The 22,582-nt window shown below is 34.6% G+C and overlaps 3 protein-coding genes across 4 annotated transcripts in view; all 3 read right to left on the minus strand.

Annotated features, from left to right (window-relative positions):
* Positions 1 to 6,263, minus strand: part of LOC142837958 (olfactory receptor 5H19-like) — a 74,211-nt gene extending 67,948 nt beyond the window's left edge. Inside the window, exons 1-2 of one of the 2 annotated variants that reach the window (XM_075953337.1) lie at positions 6,255 to 6,263; positions 3,541 to 4,458 (exon numbers count right to left, since the gene is read on the minus strand). In XM_075953337.1, coding sequence (XP_075809452.1) covers positions 3,541 to 4,458; positions 6,255 to 6,263 — 927 coding nt within the window. Of the gene's footprint in view, positions 1 to 3,540; positions 4,471 to 6,254 lie in introns of those variants that run through there. The other variant, XM_075953336.1, reaches the window with a different exon arrangement.
* A 7,469-nt stretch (positions 6,264 to 13,732) lies between these two features.
* LOC142838072 (olfactory receptor 5H19-like) lies at positions 13,733 to 14,662 on the minus strand. Its single transcript, XM_075953353.1, has one exon. The coding sequence runs from the start codon at positions 14,660 to 14,662 to the stop codon at positions 13,733 to 13,735; it is 930 nt and encodes a 309-aa protein (XP_075809468.1).
* A 6,660-nt stretch (positions 14,663 to 21,322) lies between these two features.
* On the minus strand, positions 21,323 to 22,246 carry LOC142838077 (olfactory receptor 5AC1-like). Its single transcript, XM_075953366.1, has one exon. The coding sequence runs from the start codon at positions 22,244 to 22,246 to the stop codon at positions 21,323 to 21,325; it is 924 nt and encodes a 307-aa protein (XP_075809481.1).
* Between the last annotated feature and the right edge of the window lie 336 nt (positions 22,247 to 22,582).

Raw genomic sequence — 22,582 nt, forward strand, 5'->3', positions numbered from 1 at the left:
CAGACAAAAACTAAGCAAAGAAATGCTGGAGACAACTGATGTTATAAACCAAATGAACCTAAGAGATATTTTCAAAACATTCCACACAACACAAAAGAATATACCTTCTCAGATCCTCAGGGAATTTTCTCCAAAATTGAACACATACTCCTATAAGTCAAACTAAATTTCACAGACCCAGAGAAGTTAGTCAAAGAGGAAAGCTCTAGGAAGAACATATGAACCTACTCTGGAAGGAGAAATGGAATAAATTTTGTAGATGAACAGGGAGATTTGGGGACTGGAGTATGAGGGATCATGTGGAGGGTCAGGCCAAGAGTACACAGAGAGACCCACTGGAATTGGGAAGAATCGAGGGGTGGAAACCTAGTGTGGTGAAAACTCTAAGAGGGGTTATCCTAGTGAGGATTCTTAGCAATTAAGGAACTGGCCAGAGTCTGACCTGGCCATCTTTTTAGCCAGGTAAGGCTTCTAGTGGCAAGACTAGATTGTCATTACTACTATATTATGCACACATATGAAAGTATATAAATATGCTAATGCATATTTATAGTTTATTTGTGATGTAAGTATATCTCTTTATACTATTAAAGACATATTATTTTCCATAGACAAACCTGGCTTTGCAAGGCATAGCCTGTGATCAAGGTCATCCTAAGCATAAAGCTCAAGTTCTTTTAGACTGTGATTTAAATAATTTTCTTTGTTCCATATCTATAATCCTCCCACATGCCCTCCTTGTCCTTCAAATTTATAGCCTCTTTTCAATTAATAATTACTACATACATGCATGTATTTGTATGTGCATGTACTCACCCAATACAACCTTGTTTGTCTATATAATGTTATTGTATATGTTTTCAGGACCAATCATTAACACTGAATGAACATGAGAAGGAACACCTCTCCTAGTCCCAGCTTTACACATCTATCTATAGTTCTTTGCATGAAGTCGAGGCCTCATAGTCTTTTCTCACTCATTTTGACATGTTTATTGATTGGTGTCATCCTTGTTCAGCTCACTTTTGGTCAGTCATGTTTGTGAGTCTTTATAGGTGTAGTTTGTGGTTTGACTTGAAAACACAGCCAGCAAAAGCCCTGTTCTGGCTCTTGCAGCCCTTCCATGCCATCTTCTGAAATGTTTCATAAGCCTTATATATTGAAACGTTTTGCAGATATATCCATTGGTATTAGGCTCTAGAACTCTACATTTTGGTTAGTTGTTGTTTTTTTTGTAGTTATCTTTGCCTATTAAAAAAAAAGACGTTTCCTTGGTAATGTGTGAAGACTACACATATTTGTGTGCATAAGGACAAATGTTTATAGATTATTTTTAGGGGCTGTGCTGGTTTAGTAAATTAGTGATTATCCTCCAATAACTACAACTTTCCTAGCACTGAGTAGTTAACTATATTGTCCTCTTCTTAAGCAGATCTTAAGCCCAACTAAAGAGCTATTTGTAACCACCAAATCATGTGTGCCATTGCTGCACCCTTAGCATGATCATGCAAAGCTGGTTGTTGATGTGGTTCACAGTCATCACAGATAAGTAGAACTTCTGGTTACTCTTCTTCTTTGAAAGCTTTGATGGCATCTTCTGGTACATTGGAAGTTATTTTTTGGGCAAAAGGCATTCAGATCACTTTCATCTCAGGTACTTGGGTCATGTTTTTGACGCATATGGTATCTAAAGCATGACTGACTTACATTGTATCTCTCAGGGTTCATCAAGGGTAATAGCAATAGGCTATATGTTTTGGGAGTCTTTTAGTTATGGCCAAAAGCTCTGAAAAGGGGTTCTCATGTCTGACTTTGGGATTTTTTTTAGATTCCTTTCGGCTCTTAGACGGAGCATCATCACTCGATGAGAAAGTTCATTGTAGACTCTGTGTGTGTGTGTGTGTGTGTGTGTGTGTGTGTGTCTGTATGTGTGTGTTTGTGTGTGTGTGTGTGTGTGTGTGTGTGCAAATATTTTAGGTCTTTTGTTAAATAGTTAATAATATATGATTCTTTGTGGATTTTTAGGGTGTCTGTATTATTTTACCCACTTCCTTCTTCCCTCATCCGTAAGTAGCCCCCCTTTCTATTTCCTCTCTCAGATTACTTATATTTTTCAATTCCCCCTTTCCTTATTTCTACATTCTTCTGTGTTTATCTCCATTCTCCCCAATTTCCATTTCTGTGATTAAATTGTAAAGCTCATTTTTTGCTCTGTTTCTCAACTATTCCAAAAAGTCAGCAGGTAAGGTAGTAGGAACATTCACAATCTTGTAACTGTTTGGTCTTAAGTAATGTGCACTTAAACCATGTTTTCCTCAACTATATACTCTAGTAACTCTTAGACAACCAGATTTTTAACCTAAATCCCTTCACTGTTATAAAATTTAGGCTTTTGAAACCTTCCCTTGATCTTACAATTACATTTTCTCAACAAAACTCCCCAACTTAATTCTTTCATGAAAACTGCTAGCTTCTTTATTTGGTGAAGCTTCTAGATGGTGGTAAAATACAGAGAGCAAGAGAGAGTCTCAGAGGCAGCCTAGATAATGATCTAAAGCATACACCACTCTGAGAACAGAGCAACATTTGACAGTCTATCCATTGTCAGAAATATTGCTCCTACGCTCCTGTATCTTTGCTTCTCTCTGGAAATTGCAGGTGGAATTGCTATAAGAAATGAAAGTCATCATTCCCCAACTAAACTTAATGAAAGATCTGTTCAAATTTCTAGCAATATTCTGAAAATTTGTGTCTTCTTACTGAAACATAGCACTTCCTCATCACATATAAGTGGGATATGAGTCATCATACTATCAATGGCATCATATTTGTGTCCTTTACACAGGAATTAAACTACTACAACACATAATGTATTTATGGTGTCACAGTGAATAGAATACCAACCTGCTATTAAGATGTTTAAACTTAGTTTCTACTTTGCTTATTTTATTATACTAAACATTTTATTAATTTTTTTACATGATTTAAAATTGATTTTAAATATTTTAATGGAAATGGGTATATATCCAAGTCTATTTTAAATGCTAGCTCCAGGAAACAGGAATGTGCTCAGTAGGTAAGAACTCTTGCTGCATGAGATGAATAACTGTGTTTGCATCCCACACAACATAGCATGCAAATGTCAGTGGAAAAGAGAGCTGCATATTTCAGTGTTGAGAAGACATGTCTGCACATATCTCTGTAATCAGTGATGTGAGATGTTAAAATAATTGTTGAGTTTTGCAGGATGCAAACTTAGCTATAGGAAAAGATCTCTTTTAAAAAAGTAAGGCTATAGGCAGGATGTCAGGTGAACTCCTTTGTCCTTCCCATGTGTGTATATGGTCAACTGTAACTATGCACATAAATGTGCATACACCATACACATATACCCCATACATTCAAATACACAAAAACAAGAGAAAAAACATTCTAGGATTGATAACTGCCAAATATTTTAGAAGGGAAAACAAAATTAGAAACATGAAGGCATGATTTTATGGTGTTTTAATAAGAATACAACAAAAGATAATATGAGACCTAAGCATTTCTCTTTAAGAATTTCACTAGAGAATTTTTTACTTGATTATTTCTTAAACTGTAGATAATTGGATTTAGCACAGGAATTACAACAGTGTAAAATATAGAGTCCATCATATCTTGATCATCTACTTGTGAAGATGCAGGACGAACATACATAAAAAGTAAAGAACCATAGTATAAAGACACAGACAAGAGATGGGCTCCACATGTGGAAAAGGCTTTCTTTATGCCTTTGAGAGATTTCTGCTTTAAGATTGAAAACAAAACAAGTGTATACGAGACAAGAATAGTCAAAATACTAAATACCTGAATTGATCCAGAGAAAATAAAAAGCATTAAGTAATTGAGAGAAGGGTCAGTACAGGAAATCTTCAATAGTGGCATAACATCACAGTAAAAGTGATGTATTATGTTGGAATTACAGAAAGTTAGTCTGAATAAAAAACTTTCATGAAGCAAAACATGTATAAACCCACCCACAAAGGACAGTGTTAGCAAACGTACACAGAGTCTGTTTGTCATGATCACTGGGTAGTGTAAAGGTTTGCATATGGCTATGTAGCGATCATAGGCCATTGCTGCCAAGAGAAAACATTCTGTGGTTGCACTGATTCCAAATGAAAAAAACTGTGTCATGCATTCTGAGAGAGAGATCAGTTTACTCTTGGCAAAAAAGTCAAATAGCATCTTTGGTGTTACTGTGGATGACAACCAGGTATCCACAAATGCTAAACTCCCTAGAAACAGGTACATGGGGATGTGAAGGTCAGGGTCATTCCAGATGAGAGTGATGAGACCAAGGTTCCCCACAATGGTGATGAGATAGATCACCAAGAACATCAGGAAGAGGGGGATTTCCCACTGTGGCAGATGGGTGAGTCCTGTGAGAACAAACTGAGTCAGCACTGTTGCATTCTCTGTTCCCATGTCTTCTCTTTATGTCCCTGGAATGAAAGGTATTAAAAGTAACACAGTATTCAGTATGAAATTGTAGAGTAAATTTCTGTGTGTTGGAACTTTAATGTAGCCATGTACTTATAAGAACGCCCTTTTATTTTACCCAATATTATCTTGATAGATGGAAACTATCCTTGATATTTTAGAACAATGAAAGCTAATTATCCAAATTTTAAATCTAAATGTACCAGCAGATGACAAAGGACAAGCAGAAGCCTTAAACATTCAGAAAATGTGTAGAAATCTCACTTGTTTTGATAAAAAAAATTGTATTTAAGGTGCAGATTATGAGCCAAGAGAAAAGATTTTTAAGCACCTGAACTACATCTTAGATTAAAATGAATAGCCTCAACCAACTGGAAGAAGGTGTCTAATATTCAGGTGAAAGTTAAACATAGGTACTAGCTGGCAAAATGCCACAAAATTAATTCTGAAGTTAGTATACAGTAGTAGAAAGAAATAAGTTTTAGGCGGTGTTGGGCTGGAAGCAACAATATTAGAAAGTCCTTACTGTATTCAGAAACTTCCAAATCAGGTTATATACCAAAATTTTCTGCAACATTTGTGTGAAATAAAAAAAAATAAAAAATAAAAAAAATAAAAAAAACAAAAAAAATAAAAAAACATTTGTGTGAAATAAAACTGTAGAAAAAGTTTATGTATTAGTATAAAATGGGTCTAATAGTTTACCTTTCAAAACATACCAAAATGACTTTAGATTACATGAAATTAAATGTATATGTGGTAGGACACTGGAGATAATTTGAGAACAGAATGGTCAATCACAAAGAATTCTTAATACAGACCTACTACTAAGAAGTGAACTATAGCATGGTAACTGGATGTTGAATGGAAACAAAAATCCAAACCTCTTTGTGAGCTTTATATCAGATCTTTAATTTGAGTTTGAGAAATTAGATAAATCAGTCTATTTATTATGTACAGGAGAGCTGCACTACCAAAGCTTAATCATAATGTGTTCTTGATTGCTTTCCTTTTTCTGCAATGACTTACTCTACCCTCAACAAGAATTTCTATCTTAGTGCCAATCTCATTTCCAAAGAAATATTTCTTGTTGAACCTATGCCACTCTAATGAAATATACAAATATACTTTGGGCAAAAAAATAACCAGATACTTTAAGGTTGTGATCACCAAGAAAGAAAAGGTAATGGAAGGGAAAAGGTGAAGTACAACTGAATATAGTTCCCTGCATGTTGAAAATGGAAAATTTTAATGGCTTTGGTGAAAACAATTTCCTGCACATTATAGAGCCAATGTAGGAAAATAGAAGTAATAGGGGAAATAGGTGGCTACATGGTATAGGACTGCTGTAGTCTAAGAAGTGTGGAGGACAATAGGCATTTATCAAGCACTCATACATAGGCTGCTATAATCTATTACCTGTAGAGAGCTTTTCCACTAATTATAAACAAGGGGAGATTATAAGCAGAAGGAATGTACATCATGTGAAAAAAAAAGCACAGGAAAGATAAGTACAAAAAGCATACATCTGGAAAAGGAAGATTAATGGAGTTACTCTACAGTAGGGAGGGCACAGCATCCCAAACAGACACCTCATGCTTGCAGATGAAAATCTCCTTTTGGAGTATAGTCACATAGACTCCCCCCTTCCCCGCAAATAGTCTATGCCCAAATCTCTTGGAACCCTCCAGAACATGACAACATGTTCCTGTTGCTTCATAAATCACACACTATGGAGTCACAGAGCATGGAGAAATTGATTAAAATACTAGCTTCATAATATTTCAAAAGTCATTATGGCAAGATCTTAAAAACTACCATTAAAGAAAACAATTCACGATATTTTACTTACTTTTATTTAGTGATGATGTTAAAAATATTCCTAATCTTTTCCTCTTATTTTCATTTGTATCAAGCTATGTAGAAATCCAAAGCCAAGTATAACATTGTAATAGAATAAAAACTATTCTTGAACATCTATGGAACACATGGTGGATATTATTGAACTTATTTCTCACTTAGACATATCTTGCAAGAAATCCTTGAGATACTTAAATTGTGTGGCGCTATCTAAATCATAAAAGAACACACCAGAGCAGGTGCAAAAAGGCAGTAATAGGCGTAGCAATTCTTCTCACAGTGATTCATTCTGGAAGTTTAACTGTCCAAACTCAAAATATATAAGAATCCGATTATACCCCTGCAAGGTCTTTCTAGAAGAGGATAGATTAGAGAACTGAAATTCCCATTTGGGCTAAATGTTCTCTAGAGAACTAGATAAGGCTGCTCTATTGGCCACCATAGATCTGAACCCCTGTGAAATGCCCAAATTAGTCCCAAAGAGTACCACATGGTTAAATATCATAAATTTCCAATGTTGGAAGAGAATTGAATATTAAATATTGAAAATCCATTTTAGAGACCTCACAATTTCTTCTCAAGGACCCAGACTGATAAAAGTGAGTCTCACTGAACTTCTCTCCATGCTTCTCCCCAGAGCACAAATCTAGTCTGGATCTTATTCAATGCCCCAGCCTAGTCTGGCCACTCCCTTCTGCACCCCATAGTCTAGTGTGAACTTTTCCTACGTGCCATCACTCCTAGGTCCCTTCTTATTACCAGTGTACTCATACAGCCATACATCCCACAATCTTCTTCAGTGTCTAACCTGGACCTACTCAATCTGCCACAACCCACAGGTAACTTTTCCATATCCAAATACTCTATCCAACCATATATCCAACATCTTTCTCTATTGTCTATTCCAGATAAACTATTATGTCTGCCACCACACAAGAGATCCATTGTGTTTCTAATGGGATTCTCCTGTCATTTTTTTTTAATGTAGGCACTTGACATTATAAACTTGCTTCTTGGATGGATCTAGAAAAAAACATATTGAGTAAGGTAATTCAGACCCAGAAAGGAAAATAAAATATGTACTCACACATAAGTGGCTTTTAGACATATAGCAAATAAAAACCAGCCTACAATCGACAAACACAGAGAGGACCCCCAAGAGAGACATACATGGATCTAAATAGGAAGGAAAAACTGACCATATCTCCTAATATTGTAAATTGGGAGCATAAGGGTCACAGGGGTGGGTAGAAGAGGAGAGGGGAGGAAGGGACAGGAGTAGATAAAAATGTATAATGCAATATAAACAATTAAAAAACAAATTACCTTCATTGTGTCTTGAATGTTTGAGTATGTTGTTTTTTTTAATTTTCTTTCAATTCTAAAGGTTTTTAATTATTTCTTGATTTCTTTCACTTTTCATTGAATAGTCAGGTTTTCAGTTTACATGATTTTGCACACATTTTATTATTCTTCATATCCAGTTTTAATCCATTTAGGTCAGACAGGATGCAAGGTACTATTTCAATTTTTTATATATGTTGAGACTTAGATTGTGTCCAAATTTGTGATCAATTTTACATAGTTTCATAAGCTTCTGAGGAGAAAGTATATCCCTTCCTGTTTGGATAAAATGTTCTGTAGCTATTTGTTAGGTCCATATGATTTCTGACATTGTTTGACTTTAAAATTTCCTCTGTCTAATTTTTGGCTGCATAGCCAACCTATTGACCAAAGTGAGATACTGAAACCTCACACTATCATGGTGAGAGGATCAGTATACCATTTAATTGAATTTGTGTTCCTTTTTAAAATTTAAGTGCTCTAGAATTAGTGCATAAATGTTTAGGATTGAAATATCCTCACAGTGGATTTTTCTCTTGATGAGTGGATAATGTCCTTCTTAATTTATTCTAATTAGTTTTGGTTTAAAATGTATTTCATCAAATATTAAAGTTTCTGCTCCTGCTTGTTTCCTGGATCCATGATGATGAGGTGTGTGATTCTTGGATGCAGTAGAAATGTGGATCCTGCTTTTTCTTCTTTTCTTTTCTTTTCTTTTTTTTCTGAATCTGAGTGTTTTATTTTATTTTTTTCTAATATTTTTTATTAAAAAAATTTGCCTCCTCCCTGCTTCCCTTTTCCCTCCCCCTCCCCCCACTCCCCATCCCATCCCAAACCCCTCCCTCTCCAGTCCAAAGAGCAGTCAGGGTTCCCTGCCCTGTGGGAAGTCAAAGGTCCTCCCCCCTCCAAGCAGGTCTAGGAAGGTGAGCATCCAATCAGGCTAGGCTTCCACAAAGCCAGTACATGCAGTAGGATCAAAACCATTGGGAACTGGGGGGTGGGGTGGGATGGGGTAAAGGGGAGATGGGGAGAGAAAAGTGAGAAGGGGAGGATGGGGAGAGCTTGGGGTAATGGGATGGTTGGGATAAAGGAAGGGTGGATATGGGAGCAGGGAAGTATATATCCTAGTTAAGGGAACCATTTTAGGGTTGGAAAGAGTTTTGACTCTAGAGGGGTTCCCAGGGGTCCAGAGAGATGTCCCCAGCTAGGTCCTTAGGCAGCTGAGGAGAGAGAGCCTAAAATGGACCAATCCTATAGCCATACTAATGAATATCTTGCATATCACCATAGAACCTTCATCTGGCAATGGATGGAGATAGAGACAGAGACCCACATTGGAGCACTGGACTGAGCTCCCAAAGTCCAAATGAGGAGCAGAAGGAGGGAGAACATGAGCAAGGAAGTCAGGAAAGCGAGGGGTGCGTCCACCCACTGATACGGTGGGACTGATCTATTGGGAGCTCACCAAGGCCAGCTGGACTGGTGTAGTAATAAGGAGCGGCGGAGGGGCTGCATCCCCAACACCCCAGCCGCCTGCTCGGCTAGCTTATGCCCCGAAATAATTACACAGACACTGTATTCATTTAAACACCGCTTGGCTCATTTCTACCTAGCCTCTTCTAGGCTAACTCTCGCACCTGGACTAGCCCATTTCTTATCATCTGTATAGCACCGGTCTTACCGGGAAGATTCTAGCCTAAGTCCATCCTGGGTCGGAGCTTCATAGCGTGCATCTTCCCTGGAGCAGGGAGCATGGCGTCTATCTGAGGCATCTGCTCCAGAGAGGAGAGCTGTCGAGTCTGACCTCACTTCCTCTTCCTCCCAGCGTTTTGTTCTGTTTACTCCTCCCACCTATCTCCTAACCAATGAGAGCCAAGCAGTTTCTTTTTATTTAACCAATGACCTTCCTCCATCAGACTGGGACTGAAAAAGCATGGGATAAAACTGGACTCTCTCAACATGGCAGACAATGAGGACTACTGAGAAGCCAAGGAAAATGGCACTGGGTTTTGATCCTACTGCTTTTTCAACTAATCTGTCTGTGTCTTTTTATTGGGCAGTTGAGACCCTTTAGAGTTATCAACGAGTAATATTTATTAAATCCTACTACTTTAGTTTGAGCATATGAATTTTTCCCTCTCTTTTTCAATTTACTCATCTGGGATTATTCCTTTCTATTATATTCTTGGATGTAGTTCACCACTTCAGACTAAAGTTTTTCTTCTAGTTCATTTGTAGGACTAAATTGGAAACTAGAAATTGTTTAAATTTGGTTTTTGTCTTTCTCTCTAGATTGTGATTGATAGTTTTGTTGCATAAAGTAGTTGAGTGAACAATTGTTTTCTGTCAGAGTTTATAGAACATCCATACAAGCCCTTGTGTCTTTTAGAGTCACCACTGAGAACTAAGGTATTATTCCAATAGCCTTGTCTTTATATATGATGTAATCTTTTTTCCTTGCTGCCTTCAATATCTGTTCTTTTTTACCATATATTTAGCAATTTGATTATTATGTGTCATAGGAAATTCTTTTCTGCTTCTGTCTAGTGTTCTGTCTGCTTCTTTTACCTTGCTAGGCACCTCCTTCTTCAAGTTAGAAAAACTTTCTTTAATAATTTTGTTAAAATTATTTTGCAAACCTTTGATTTGCGTTTCATTCCCTTCTACTATCCCTATTCTTATTTGTAGACTTGGTCTTTACAGAGTATAACAGATTACCTAGAAGTTTTGTGTCTCAATTGTTTGTTGTTATTGTTTGTTTGTTTGATTGATTGATTAGTTTAACATTTTCTTTGAATATTCATTTCTTATACTTGTCCTCAACACCTGAGGTTCTCTATTCCATGTCCTCTAATTTGTTAGTGAGGTTTACCTCTGGAATTTCTATTAGATTTTCTAAAATTTTCAATGCTGGTTTTAAATTCAGTTGCACTTTCTTTAGTGATTCTAATTATACTTTTATATGTGGATATCTTTTCATTATTTCATTCAACTGTTTCTTTGTGTATTCAGGGATTTACTCATATCTTCATAAGGTCATTGAGCATATTAATAGTTTGAATTGTGAAGTATTTCAGCTATAGTGCCTTTCTTAGGACTTACTGTAATATGGTTACTTGGTTCTGGTGGAGGCATATTGTCTTATCTATTGACATCTGTATTTTTATTCTGGGATATAAGACTCTGATATGATGTTTGGAACATTTCTTCATGTTAATAACTGTTTTTTGCCTTTGTTGGGTGGGTATTCTTTTCTTTGGGTTGTCCTTCATGTACCCTGGGTAAATGTTGTAGTGGTGAGGCAAGCAGGCCTGCTTTTTGTCCCACACGGCTAGCTTAACACCCAAAATAACAACACACAAATTGTATTCATTTAAAAACTGCCTGGCCCATTAGTTACAGCCTTTTATTGGATAATTCTCACATCTTGCTTTAACCCATATTTAGTAATCTCTGTAGCACTACGAGGTGGTGGCTTACTGGGAAAGATCCTAACCTGCGTCCATCTTGGAAAGGAGAGCTATGGCGTCTGCCTCATTGCCTTCTTCCCAGCATTCTGATCTGTCTACTTCGCATATCTAAGTTGCTGTCCTATCAAAGGCCAAGGAAGTCTCTTTATTTGACCAATGAAAGTAACACATAGAGAGAAGACCCACCTACATCAAAATGTGGTGGCTGCATTGCCCTTTTATGATGTATTTTTGCAAGTAAGTAGGTAGTGTACTGGAGAAGGCTAGGAAGAAATACTGAGAAGACGAGAGAGAGCCAGCAAGAAACATTGAGATGGTCTATGGAAGAACTAGAGGAAATGTGGTCTGTCCCAAAAATGTGAAGTCCTCAGAAAGTAGGAGTTAAGAGTGTGTAGGAAGAACAGGCAATTTTCTTTGTCCACTTGAATAGGACCTAGGGTAATAAGTAAACCATAATTTCTAGATGAATCTGTCAGGGGATTTCTTTGTTAAGTGTGTTGCATATTTGAATTGTTGGAATAAATAATTTATTATACCTCAAAATATATAGAGACATCATTATGTCAACGGAGTACCTCAGTAAAAAGAAACTTAGAGAAAGGTTGAGTTCATTATTCACCCATTTGACTTATTGGCCTTCCCTTCCCAATTCCAGGCCTTCATATTCAGACTATGTAATACCATTGGATATAATCCTATCTAGACTTTGAGTTAAGCATGGGCTTTGCTTGTATCTATGAAGTGCATAGGAAATATGAATCTTATAAGTTCATTTTTATATGAAGTTCATATTCAAATTTGTAACCATGCAGCACTCATATTATATTTGATATAATTCTCTTTTCTTTGATAAAAAGATAAATATAATTATATAATTGCAAATTAGTGTCTTCAAATAAATCTCACACATAATGAACATTAAAAATAAAGTAAAGATAATATATTTCAAGCAAATGGATGTCTTATACATAAATTATAAAAACTATAGACCAAAATTGGCTCATTTGATAAATAATATTTTTATAATTAATATAAACTCCTCATGCTAGCTATACTTAAATAATACCATGGATCTAGCTAACTATTGTCACTGTCAACACCATACCCAGAAAGTTAGCAAACACCTGCTTCAAATACTTTGACATAGATGCTACATTGAATACTGATCTAACTCACCAAGCATGGGAAAGTAAAAGCAGATGATATAAATCTTAATATTCTCCTATTCAAATTTAAATAATTAATGAAAATATGTGGAAACTTTACTTTGACTTGCACATATTTATTTTATATAGAATTTTTGCAAAACATTATTTTTGAGCAGTAATTTTCTAAGTGTGGTTCTAAACCAACTTTGTTAACATTGCTGAATTAGAAACTATCAAAGTAGAGCAAGTTAGGTTGTGCTTTCACAAGCTTTTTTTTGACTTTTGATTCCTATTAAACATTTAAAGACTCTTTTAAGAGAGTCAATCAGCAAATAAAATAAATCAATGATAGTCATTAAAGTCACTCTTGAATACGTGTTCAGCAGCAATCTGTGTTAATAGGGCATAATCCAAGATGATTTTTATCCCTATGTATCTGAGCTGCCATTCTCTTTCCAGTGATCAAGTCCATGATTAAAAGAAGTTTGTGAAGGAAATTATTTATTTCAAAGTACAGGTTATAGTTCATCGTCAAGTGAAGCAAAGACAGGTACTGAAGCCAAGACCTTGGAGGGTACTGCTAACACTCCTCCTTTCCATAGCATCTCAGTTTACTTTCTTATATAGCCCTTAATCATCTATGTATGGGAAGCATTGTCATATGAGTTGGATACTTCCACATCAATCATCAGTCAGGAAAATGTCCCCAAAGGCCAACCAGATAGTAGAAATCCTGCAAATGAGCCTTCTTCTTTCTAAGTGTCTCTGATTTCTTTTGAAAAATAAAACTACCTAGTACACAGTGATTGTTGATTTATTCCTAAATTGTAATGGTTTTTCTTCCTTTTATAAAGAAGAAGATAATTTTGACAATAATTTAAAAAGTAGAATGAAAAAAATATGTGTGTAAATGTTCACAAAGAAAGAAAATCAATGAATCATTTTAAATAGCCAGGTTAATAAATTAGTAACATACTAGTAATAAATAAGATTCTTACTATATTATTAATATTTCAAGTTCCTAGTCATATGCTAGACACTCCTGTCTGTTATTGAAATACAAAACTCTATTTCAGCCCAGATAAATGTGATATGAGCTTCCAACCTGAAAAACAAATCACATTGAAGTATTTTTTCAAGGGTCTACTCTCTTATATCAGCTGAAGTTACAATGAAGAACATGAAAACCAGTTTGATGTGTTGTTACATTTATTTTATCATAATATAATACTTGATTATGTCTTTGCATGATTGAAAATATACAAAATATATTAGAGAGAAATATACCTTTACAGATTAATTCATTAAAATACTAGAACAGGTGCAATTGGAAAATTCTTTAGACTATGAACAAAATACAGCTATATTAAGACAATACAAGTTTGTGTTATTTTGATAAATAGACAACAGATAGTAACATGGAACCTAAACATTTCTCTTTAAGAATTTTGACAGTGAATCTTTGATTTGCTTGTTTCTCAGACTGTAGATAATTGGATTCATCACAGGGATTATGACAGTATAGAATACAGAGTCCATCATGTCTTCATCCTGCCCTTTTTGAGATGCAGGAAGCAGATACATGAAGAGAAGAGAGCCATAGTATAAAGACACAGATAAGAGATGGGCCCCACAGGTGGAAAAGGCTTTCTTTATGCCTCTGGCAGATTTCTTTTTTAAGACTGTACACAGAACAAGTGTGTAAGAGCCTAAAATAGTTGAAATAGTAAATACTTGTATTGACCCAGAAAAAATAAAAACAATTAGGTAATTAAGAGAAGGGTCAGTACAGGAAATCTTTAGCAGTGGCATAACATCACAGTAAAAGTGATGTATTATGTTGGAATTACAGAAGGTTAATCTGAATAACATGCCTTCATGAATTGAAGCATGAAGGATTCCAGTTACAAAGGTCAAGACCAGCAGACGTACACACAGTCTGTTTGTCATGATCACTGGGTAGAGTAAAGGCTTGCATATGGCTGCATAACGATCATAGGCCATTGCTGCCAAAAGAAAACATTCCATGGTTGCACACATTACAAATGAAAAAAACTGTATCATGCATTCAGAAAGAGAGATCAGTTTACTCTTAGCTATGAAGGTGAGAAGCATTTTTGGTGTCACGGTGGATGATAACCAAGTATCCACAAGGGCTAAACTCCCAAGAAATAAATACATGGGGATGTGAAGGCCAGGGTCGTTCCAGATGAGAGCAATCAGACCAAGGTTCCCCACAATGGTGATGAGATAGATCACCAAGAACAGCAGGAAGAGGGGGATTTTCCACTGTGGTAGATGAGTGAGTCCTGTGAGAACAAACTGTGTCAGCAATGTTGCATTCCCTGTTTCCATGTCCTCACTGGATGTCCCTGCAAAAAGGCAGCAAATTTCAAATAGTATTCACTAAAGACTTGTTAAGTAAATTTTTCTAATGGATTTGAAATACAGCCAAATATTTGTCAGAATGGCCTTTAAATTTTGTTCAGTTTCAATATAATAAATGGAAATTATTCCTAAAATTTAAGAAATAATTTCAATTCATTAATAAAAATTTTAACATGTGATTTCTTTAAAAGATTTAACAATACCATGATACTTCTAAAAATTTATGAAATTTGTGGAAGATCCATTGGTTGGGTAGGAAAATTCAGTGCCTGCATCATAGACTTACTACCATTTCAAAGATTATAAATTATTAAATTTATTGTAAATTATTGCAGAAATTATTAATTATAAAGTATGCTAAATTTTATGATTCCAGTCAATTAGCATATATTTCCTCGATGAAATAAATAAATGATTGATAATGGCAGGAGGAAATATCTTAAAATTAATTTTAGTTAATCATATAGTAACAACAAAGTGGGGTTCTGGGAGGGGAAAGAGATTCAACAGTATAGGTAGCTCCTTATTCTGTACAGAAGCTTCCAAAGCAGATTTTATATCAGAGCTGTCTGTGAACATATATTCAAAAATAAATTGGGAGAACTGCAGTCAGGTTGCAAAGTAAATGAAAAAAATTAAATAAATAAAATAGAATAAATTTATAAAATGCCTGCTTCCCTTTATGGCCTTTGAAAGCTGACTTTGCACTGCATTGACCATAGTGCTGGCTAGATTTTGTTCTCAGAATATGACTAGGCAATCCTTCCCAGTTTGATTACAGGCCTAAGGGTGGCCAGAACAGACAAAGGCCATATTGCCCCTATCAAGTTCCCCTTAATCAAATTTTTTCATAGTAAGCCATGTTACCTCCAAAGAAAAAATATATTGAGAGATGTAACTACAGATATTCAGTAATTTATAAACATTTCTCTATTGTTTACATCTTCTACGGATGATTTTTAAATGCAATTGAAGTTAACCAGTATGTGTAAATGGACATTGGAAGATATTATGAGGACAAGCAGATAAAATGGAAATGATTCATAATATAGAGCCCATACCATGCATTGTTTTAAGTCATAAATTGGATGTTTAATAAAATAGAAATAAAATACTTTGGTAACTGTCTAGAAGGTCTTTTAGAATGTAGCTTGAGAATTTAGGTGCACTGCTCTGCTGTTGTCACAAAGCAAACAGGAGACGTTAGCGTAGTTTGTGGGGGGGCTACTAAGGCTTAATCATGATTATATGTGACTGCCTGCATCCCTTTCTGCCCGGTGGCAGAGGCCAAAATAAATGATCTGGTTGAAGGAGTGACTAGAGATTTCCAAGTGTTGAAAATTAAGAAATTTATAATGACTTAGGTGAAAGCACCATACTGCTTACCACAGAACTTATATAAAAGAACAATGGTATTAATGAGAAGTAAAGAGCCATGGAGAGAGGAAATAGTATTAAAAATGAGAAATGATGTGGAATATTGTAGAAGGTATGGAAGAGAATTAACATTTGTTCAGTGATTCAAGACTTACAGTAAGAAGAGCCTTATAAGGGATAGACAGTGGCTGGAGAGAAAAGGAAATTATAGAAAGACTAGAAAAGACCATTTTGGTAGGAGAAAGAATGAAATGAAGAAAAATAAGTGTACAATAAAGGTATAGAGGGATTGCTGTGGAAAGGGAAGACAAAGAATAAACAGGAAGTAATAGAAGTCTGAAAATTAGAAGAAGCTGCAAGTTTCAAAGACTTAGGATTAATGTTTGTCTTAGCCTTGGTGTTTATTTGCTACAGCTAATACTGAAATTTTTAATGAAGGTCATCATCACATGACTCTATTGTATACAAAGGAACTTTAAAAAACTAAACAGAAAGCACCAAAGCTACACAGAGTAACACTGTCTCGAAAAAAACAAATAAACAACAAAACAAACAAACAAACGAACTAAACATAAAGAAAAGCAATAGCTTAATTTTTAAAAACATGTCATGGAACTAAACAGAGTTCTCAAAAGGAACACAAATGGCCTAAAAACACTTTTTAAAGTATTTAAAGTTCTTAGTTATGAGGAAAATGAAAATCAATACTAACTTGAAATTTTTATCTTACTATAGTCAAAATAGCTAAAATTAATTAAACAAGTAACAGCATAGACTGACCAGACTTCAGAAGAGAGGAGTGCTTATTCATTGCTGCTGGGACTGCAAAGTAGTACTGCCACTATAGAAATTATAGAATTATGTATGATGCTTCCTTATAAAACGAAAATAGATCTACCTCAAGAACCATCAATACCACTCTTAGAATATACACAAAGAGTCCTATATCTTACTACAGAGGTACTGCTTGTTTTTGTTTTATACAAGTGAAAATTTATTTTCCTTTAGAATATATATTTGTAAAACATAAATATTAAAATTTCCCTCATTCTGTTTGTGTGACATGCATAAATACACATATAGTCATTGTCTAAGATTTCTTCCTATGTTATATGCTGATTTTCATTATAATTTAATGAAGTAAAAATACATTTTCCTAGAAATCTTATAATATTTCAACTTGAACATTTATTAAAACACCCACTCACTTCACCAATATTTTTCCTATTGTTTTGTTTTAACAGAATAAAATTTGTTAGACCGACTCCTATATACTGATGATAAAAATGGTACCAAAATTAGTAAATTTTAGGTAAATTCATACTTCTCCTTCTATAGATGTTCAATCATAGAAAAAATTCAAATTCTCAAATAGGTCAGCATATGGGACATAATTAAATCATAAATGTAAGAAAACTTAGTGAGAAGAATTTCTTGCATGTTTCCTATATTTATCTCTCTGTATGTGAACAAGAATATATAAAAATAATACTCCATGAATCATATTTCGTACATCTTCTCTGTTAAATATTTATTCACATATAATATAAAGTTTTACATATTACCTTAAGAAATTTTTGGAGGTAAAATATTACATAAGGGAGTGAACACTTTCATTACTCACCTTTAAAGACTTAGTCAGAATATGTGACTAAACAGAAAACAGTTCATCTTTGTACTGGAAGTCATTAGAATCACTGCTTATACAGCAATCATTACATGGATCTTTAAACTGAATTTTAAATTAACACTCTAATCCATGAAAATTTAAAAGTCAATAGTTAGTTTAAAAATTAACAGTATCATTTAAGAAAACAATTTAACATACTTTGATTATTCATATTCAGTCATGAAATTCATATACATATATATATGTATATTTTGTTTTTGCAGCTACCTTCATATATACCAAGGTGTGTAGGTATTCAAAGTCAAATATAAAATTATCATAAAAGAAGCAGCATTTTTAATTCTCTAGGGAAGGTACATTGCATGTTATAGAACTCTTTTCTAACCATATCTCAAAAGACAGTTCTATTATCTTTGGGAGCACTGTGCTTTCCAAAGCAGAACACAGTGGAACTGAAAGGCAGCACCATAGATAGAAATTATTCCCCTGGTGACACATTTAAAAGTTTCATTTCCCAAGCCCATTTCTAAAGCCAACTTTAGTTACATGAATTTCCTTTCAATAAAGAACCTACCAATTGCATCACTGTGTGATTTTTACAGAGAGTAAAGGGCTAAGAGAACAGAAATTCCCAAAAGCTGAGGGTTCTCTGGAGGACCAAGTGAGGCTGCTCTACTGGGCACTGTGGGTTTGGACGCCTACAAGAAGTCCAAATTGGTCCCTCAGGGCATCACACACTTTATACTAATAAATATCCAATGCAGTAAGGTTTAGAATTTTAATTCCAAAAATTCCACTTTATGCTATTGTTTCCCCTCATAGATGGCAATATTGACAAGTTTAGACAAACTGTACAGATGATATTCCATCCTCTGAAGGCTTTGACTAGGATGGTTTTGTGAAGGTTAACCAAAATATGACTTACGGCTAGAGAACTAAATGCCAGCTGCTTAAACTATGGGGTTTGATCCCATGTGGAATCATGACACAGTGCCAACTCTGATTCACAACAACCCAAAATTGTTTTTTCAAATTCAAATAAGTAGTGAGCCTGAGGTAATTGTGGCAGTGATTGCAAAGTTGTGGTGGGACAAGTCTTGGTACTGAACTAAGTAGAACTACAGACAACTAACGCAAGTGGGAGAAGTTGTCTTCCCCGGGGAAGCATGCATTTACTGGTTACCCAACAACAGTCATCCCTAAGAGCACACACTGAAGTAGCACTATGCAGACAGAGCAGGTTGTGCTTATGTACTTAGGACTATATATACAGAAACAATTTAAAAGGGGCCGTAGATTTGAAAGAGAGGAAAATGGTGTATATGGAAGACTTTGAAGGGAGGAAATGAAAGGGAGCAATGATGTAATTATATTATTATAATTATATTATAAAGTCAAAAAGTAGAAGAAGTAATTGTTCTTAAAAGTACACATTAATCATGACAAGCAAAACCAATGAAGTCATTGTTGAACAGCTTCATTCAGAGTCCAGACTATTTATGAATTGTGCTGTTGTTGGGGCTCGTGCAAAGTTTTTTGCTCTTAGAGAAACAATGGTATAGTTGATGAAAGGTTTTTAATTTTCTCTTAACATCATTCCTCATTGCATCAGAGATCTGAAATGGAAAAAGTTAAGTTCTAATACATATTTTCTTCAGATATCTATCTTGCATTTGCAAGACTATTTGATTTGCTTCCATTTGTTAGTAAAGCTGTATTTTATAAAATATAGACTATAAAGTCAAAGACTACAACTAGTCAATAGAACAATACTCATGAACATTTCCATTCAGCAGTCATCTCAGGTGAATTCCTTCTTGTCTTGCAATAATGGCTGTTTTGTGTTGAGGTTATAAGCATCTAATGTCACTTCCTTCAATTTGAAGAAACTGTTAGCGTTTTCCATCAATGGCAGTCTAATGTGAGGGAGGGAACTTTATTACAAATAAGCCTTGCAAAATTAACATGTAAAATGTGTGACTATAGAGACAAGAGTATACAAATATATAAAATACACTTGAAGAAATAAATTTATTCATGAGTTTATAAATAATTTAAAGTATTTAGGCCAATACTTTTAAAGGATCAAAAGTAAAAGGTAGAAAAAATGATTTCATTAAGAATAAAGATAAACTTCTTAAGGAAATGTTTACTTTAATATTTGTAAAATAAATCTCATAGGCTATATAATATTGTAAAAGTTTCCTACAAGTACAGATCAAAATAAACGACAATAAAACCAAATATTTTTAGAAGAAATTTTGTTCTTTTGCTATTTGGAAACTTAAAATAGAGACTTGAAGGCTATAATAAAGAAATTATACTACTCTGAAAATGTATTTTATCAAGAGATTTGTGATAAATGCTATTTTTCACACCTAAATATTTAGCCAAAAATATGGGAAACTTCTTGGAATTATTGAATCAACAATTCCTAAATTGCTTTTTATTTATTCGCAAAGAACTTATTTTTTCATCAACTATGAAACTTTAGTTCCACATTTTTATGATCATTTTCTTTTGCAAATGTTTGCAAAGGAGCCACATTGAATGAGGAATATAACTATATTCTTCATTGTTGATTCATCCAATTCTATGTAATAAATATAAAGTAAAAAAATTGTGAGAATAAATTCTTAACCAGTTTGAGAATTGAGGGAGAATTTATTGCTATAGATTTTCATTCTTATCTTCCTAGTAAATTTCACATAACTGATATACTTTCCTTACCTTCCAATCAATTATTGTAACAGTGGAAATGGTGACCACAAGACCAATTTTTGACATTTCTTTTACTATACCAAAACATTCTAATATTATAAATTCCTGAATACCTCAAAACTTGAAATATTAATAAAAATATATGAGTTAGAAGTATGAGCAATGATTTGTTTTAATACTTTATCATTTTAAACTTATTCCAATTTTTAATTATCTTCCTAAAATCCCCCAACATTGTTCTTAACTCTTTATTATTTCTTAAATGTTTGTCCTGAAATTCTAAATTTCTTAGGGAATATACTCTACCAAGAGATGGAGACTCATTTTCACCACTCTGCATGTGTCAAAAATGTAAAAAGCCACACTGACTTTTTGGTCAAGGAGAGTGGGGTGAGATGATTCAACCATGTTCTTGCCTCAACTGAAATTATCTTTTCTTAATAATTTTGCACTGTTTCTAAGTAGTATTTCCTATTATTCCTTATCAATTTGGAATTCCCTAAGAGTACTTAAGACAGACAGTGCCCATCTTTACAAGCACTCAGGGAGGCAGAGGTAGGCAGATCTCTGGGAGTTTGAGGCAAGCCTAGTCTATAGAATGCATTCCAGGACAGCCAGGGCTACACAGAGAAACCCTGTCTTGCAAAACCAAAAAGAGAAAGATACTTAGTCTGCAGAAGCTAAATGCTCAGATGCAAAAGCACGTAGTGTTTGTGAATGCTGTAACTGTGGGTTACATTGCCAAAGTTCACTGAGAAGTGTAATGAGAAACTCATTTCCTTCAGGGGGAGCTCAGGAGAATCTGGTGATCTGGCAGAACACATTCTAATCCATCTTTCTACTGATTGCTCTGCCCTTTTCAGAAGGAAGAAATGCTCTAAAAATTATCTCGCTACTATTTATTTCTTCATTTTTCTTCTCAAGGCATTTATTACCTCTTTGTTCCTCAGACTGTATATAAAAGGATTTAGAAAGGGAATTATTATTGTGTAAAACAAAGAATACATTTTGTCATTATTTTCACTTGACCCCGACCCAGGACGCACATACATGAGGAAGAGAGTGCCATAAAACAAAGACACAGAGAGCAGGTGGGAACTGCAGGTAGAGAAGGCTTTGCTTCTGCCTTTCTCAGACTTTGTTTTCAAGATAGCAAAAAGAACATAAAAGTATGAAATTATAATAGTCATAAAAGTAAAACCTTGTATAAAAGCTGAAAATATTAAAACCAGAAGGACATTAATTGTAGGATCAGTGCAGGAAATTTTGAATAGTTGCAAAATTTCACAGTAGAAATAATGTATGATATTGGATTTGCAGAAATTCAATCTCACTAACAAACCCACATGAATTGCTGAGTGCAGAAAACCAACAACATATGAAACATGTATAAATTGCATACAGAGGCTATTTGACATCATTACTGGATAAAGCAAAGGATTACATATAGCCACATATCTGTCATAGGCCATTGCCGACAGAAGAAAACATTCTGTGGTTGCACTGGATCCAAAGAAATAAAACTGGGTGAAACACTCAACCAAGAATATTTTATGATCCTTAGATAAAAAATTGACAAGCATCTTGGGGGTCACAGAGGATGAAGCACATGCATCAGCAAAAGCTAAACTTCCCAGGAATAAGTACATGGGAATATGAAGGTGAGGGTCCTTCCAGATGAGAGCAATCAGTCCAAGGTTGCCCACCACAGTGATGAGGTAGATGATGAGGAACACCAGGAAGAGAGGTACTTGCAGCCTGGGCTGATCTGTGAGCCCTATCAGGACAAGCTCAGTCACAAGAGTCTGGTTTCCTACTGTCATGTCTGCCCTGGACAATCACTGGAATGAAATAACAAGTAAGGAACAGTCAAAGAAATGAAATAACTATCATGACTTGTGCTACTGACGCATTCCTAAAGGGAATATTTGTTAACTTTCAAAAATTCATAATCTATTATTAAGTTAAAATATATATTAGCATCATGTCTTTTTCTTCCTCTTCATTCCTCCAGTGTATCTCTATTTACTCTTTCTAGTCCTCAGACTCTTTTTCTTTTTTGTTTATATTTTTATTTATTTATATTTATATATCACATATATTCCTAAATATATAAGCACAATATTTTAGTCCGTATAGTGTCTACTTTTATACACAAA

The sequence above is a fragment of the Microtus pennsylvanicus genome, chromosome 1, assembly GCF_037038515.1.
Source record: "Microtus pennsylvanicus isolate mMicPen1 chromosome 1, mMicPen1.hap1, whole genome shotgun sequence".
NCBI classification, from domain to species: domain Eukaryota; kingdom Metazoa; phylum Chordata; class Mammalia; order Rodentia; family Cricetidae; genus Microtus; species Microtus pennsylvanicus.